The sequence below is a fragment of the Perognathus longimembris genome, chromosome 2, assembly GCF_023159225.1.
Source record: "Perognathus longimembris pacificus isolate PPM17 chromosome 2, ASM2315922v1, whole genome shotgun sequence".
NCBI lineage: Eukaryota > Metazoa > Chordata > Mammalia > Rodentia > Heteromyidae > Perognathus > Perognathus longimembris.
The window spans coordinates 94,509,228-94,512,678 of NC_063162.1; the positions used below are offsets into that span (position 1 = coordinate 94,509,228).

Here is a 3,451-nt window from a genome sequence, read left to right on the forward strand (position 1 = left end):
CCGTGAAAAGCCCTAGTTTCCTCTGCCTTTATTTTGTTCTGTAAGAAATGGGATTATAGAAGTGTTTTTTTTTTGTAATTTCTAAATTCACTCATTAAAATATTTTAATGGTATAATTCTTCATGGATAAAACAAACTGTGGCAAGGTAGCAGAGGCCATATAGCAAGAATTGCTTTCACTTGTGGGTCTAAGTTGGGCCCCTGCCCCCTTTTCAAGCCCTCTCTCAATGGCCCTCAGGATCTTTGCACAAGCCTCCAGATGATCTCTGCTACCATACACCATCATTCAGTTTTAGGATAATATGCAGACCTGTTCTGCTTCTATCATCTCACAGGTCTTCCTTCCTACCTGTGTAGTGGATTTCTTGTGACTGCTGCCCTCAGAAAACTTGAGTGCATTCTTCATCTTGACAGCTACTCACATAAAACCAAGACATTTACTGGGGATATGGACACAGGGAATAAGCTGGGAACAGCTGGGGAAGAGAGCCTGCCTTCCTCAGTTGCATTAGCTCTCCCCATCTAATGTGGATAACCTACAAAGATGGGAGGGCTAGAAAAAAGGATGGTGGATGGCACAATGCTGTCAGTTCTTTCTAGTCAAAGAAGAGGTGTACTTGCTTGTCTCAGGGGAAGAATCCTGTTGTACATTAACATGAGCTCCTCGATGTAAGCTAACTCACACGAAGTTGGCATGGAGCTGGTGACACAGCCACTATATTGTCCGTGTCCACCCCAATGAATGCTTACAATAATGCAGGGATCCCAAGGACAAATCCACACTAAATCTTCCAATGGGCATAATGATTTTTCTGCTTTATTTTGAGATAAATCTCACTAGGTAACCCAGACTGGTCTGGAACTCATCATTTGATTCTTCTGCCTCAGCTTTCAGAGTGCTGGGATTAAACATGTGTTTATTGTGCTAGGTTCAGAAAAAATTGTTAACCATCAAATTGATAGGCCTGAGCATGACATATAGACATCAGGCTCCCCAGCCAAGGAGATTCCATGGTTTGGCCTGAAAACGGACCCTTCGGACTGGTCAGGGACAGGCAGGTGACAGAGGATTAATTCACATTCCTCTGATCTCCAACTTGGGTCCAGTGGGCCTGTGACAATGCCCTGAAACTCTCAATTTTCAAGTACAAATCTTGATTGGCCAATGGGCTCACTCAGTGCTCAGGAAGACCCTCTTGCCTGCTGTGTTGGTATATGGGTGCCAGCGCCATTCCACGTCTGCCATGGCCTCTTGCTGTGTGCCAAGGCGGATCATGTATAGCTTTAGCTCAAAGCGAGGCCCAACTTCAGTCAGCTCCACATTTCGGTGGTCCTTCTTGTAGATATGGTGCTGGAATGAGATGTAGACATCCTGATTTGCCAAAGTTATAACTCGGTGGCTATCATCTTTAGGCACAGGAAACAGGTACCGGAGGATGCCAGAGACCCGCTTTCCTAGCCGGGAGGTAAAACCGTTTGTGATGAGGCGAGGCTTAGCTTCTGACATGGTGCCCAGATCGGGGATATCATGTCGCATGACCACATTGCACAGTGTGAAATAAGCAGTAGGGCCAAAGGGCAGGTGGCTGACAATAAGTCCCACAGGTGTGCCTCGATGCTCATGGACAACCAAGAGGTCAGTGACCCCATTGGCTTTGCAGGCTCGCACCAGTGCCCCCACTTCATGTCGGCCTCGATTCATGCGTTGGGCACCAGGAAACACCAGTTTCAATTCCTTTGCAAACATTTTCAGGCGAGAACTGGGGTCTCGAGAAGTAGTGATCATGATTTTGGGATCCTCAACTCTGGCCCACCGATACTCATCATCGACATGGCTGGTCACACCTTCACCACCTGCATCATCAAATTCCAAGGACCTTTGCAGGGCCAGGGCCTCTCGGCGTAACTCAGTGGGAATCAGCCGATTTTCTTCGAGCGCGCGCCGCACTTTCTCCTTTTTCTCCCGGGCGGTTCGCTGCGCCTCCTCGCGCACCTTCCTGTACAGGTACTCCCGACGCAGGCGGCGCAGCATCTCTCTTTCCTAAGCGCTGCCAGCTTCCACGTGGTCCGAGGCGACCTGTGGGCGGAGTGTGCGCCGGCGAGCACTCACTTCCGCCCTTAACCAAGAGGGCCACTGAAGGCTTCACTGGCGTCTAAGGCGGTCCTGCCGGCCCGACATTAAGATGGAAAACGGAAGTAGGCGTGGTCATGTGGTGGGTCCTGGCCGCGTGTGCCGGCTGGATCCCCGGCATGTAGCCAGTCCGACTGGTCCTCTCTAGGCTACGTCTCCGTGCCCATCTGCGCTGCCTGGCCATTGGTGCTCACCTGACTCCCTAGAGGATTATAGAAGTTTGAAGTTGTTCAGAAGGAGAACAATTATATGTTGTACAGGCACATTTTTCCCCTCTCTCTTTTGGCCACCTCAACTGCTGTTTCTGGTTATTGTAGGGTTCGGCAGCGAAAGGAGACTGCCTCATGGCTCAGGCAGAAAAGAGTTTATTGGGGGAGAATACATTTCTGGGCTGCACAAGATAGAGGTGCTCAGGGGCAAAAAGGGTGGAACAAATGGTGGAGACTGATATATAGGGAGAGGGCGGGAGGAGGAGTGTTGCAGAGACCTCAGAGCCTGGGGGAATCTCCCACTGCCCCCCCTCCCCGCCCCCGTGTGCCAGTTACCTAGTTACCTGGTCAGGGTGGGGCTTCTAGGGAAAGGATCATGTGTGCATCTTGGGAGAACAGCGGGGAAGGGGCCATTTTCTCCCACATAGATCTAACAGTTATCACAACGCAGCTCATTTATTAGTCTCTCACAGGAGACTAGTAAATGTATAAAAATAAAATGCCAACTGGAGGCATGGTAGAGCAGCAGCTGTGAGTGAAAAAGGCAAGCAAGAGCTTGAGGTCCTGAGTTTAAGCTCTGGTACTTGAACAATTATTTTTTTTTTTAAGTGGGAAATAGGCTGGTTGCCTGGTTTAGTAACCGAACATCTACATAAGAAGATCAAGGTCTGGAGTCCAAACCCCAGAACTTCCGAAAAATAAATTGATTTCTGCCTTATTCTTCTAGGTCAAGCAAGACACCAGGTACAGGAGAACAGGCTTGACCACATGTCTGTCTGCAGGTAGATTATTCCAATCTGGGCCGGGCTAAGGATACCATCTTGTCCCCCAGTGTGGTAACTTGGAAACCTGTAACATAAAGGGTGAGGAGAAAACCAAGGCATTCACCTAAACCATCAGACAGGGATATTCCATGAAAGGAGGGCATTACAACATAGGGTAAAGCCTGAGGCTGAGTCATTCCAAGCAACAGGAATAACAGAAGACTTAAGGAAAATTAAGGAGTTAAAAGGGTAAACAGTAAATATCGTTATCAAATAGTATTTTATAATAACCACTACAAACTTTATATTTTATGGTGAAGTCCTGTAGTTCAAATCTAGAGGTTCTA

General features: G+C 48.2%; 1 protein-coding gene across 1 annotated transcript; it reads right to left on the reverse strand.

Moving 5' to 3' along the window:
• Positions 1-789: 789 nt before the first annotated feature.
• LOC125346857 (U3 small nucleolar ribonucleoprotein protein IMP4-like) lies at positions 790-2,450 on the reverse strand. Its single transcript, XM_048339751.1, has one exon. It carries the CDS (start codon positions 2,030-2,032, stop codon positions 1,172-1,174), a length of 861 nt encoding a protein of 286 aa, XP_048195708.1. The 5' UTR covers positions 2,033-2,450; the 3' UTR covers positions 790-1,171.
• Positions 2,451-3,451: the final 1,001 nt, after the last annotated feature.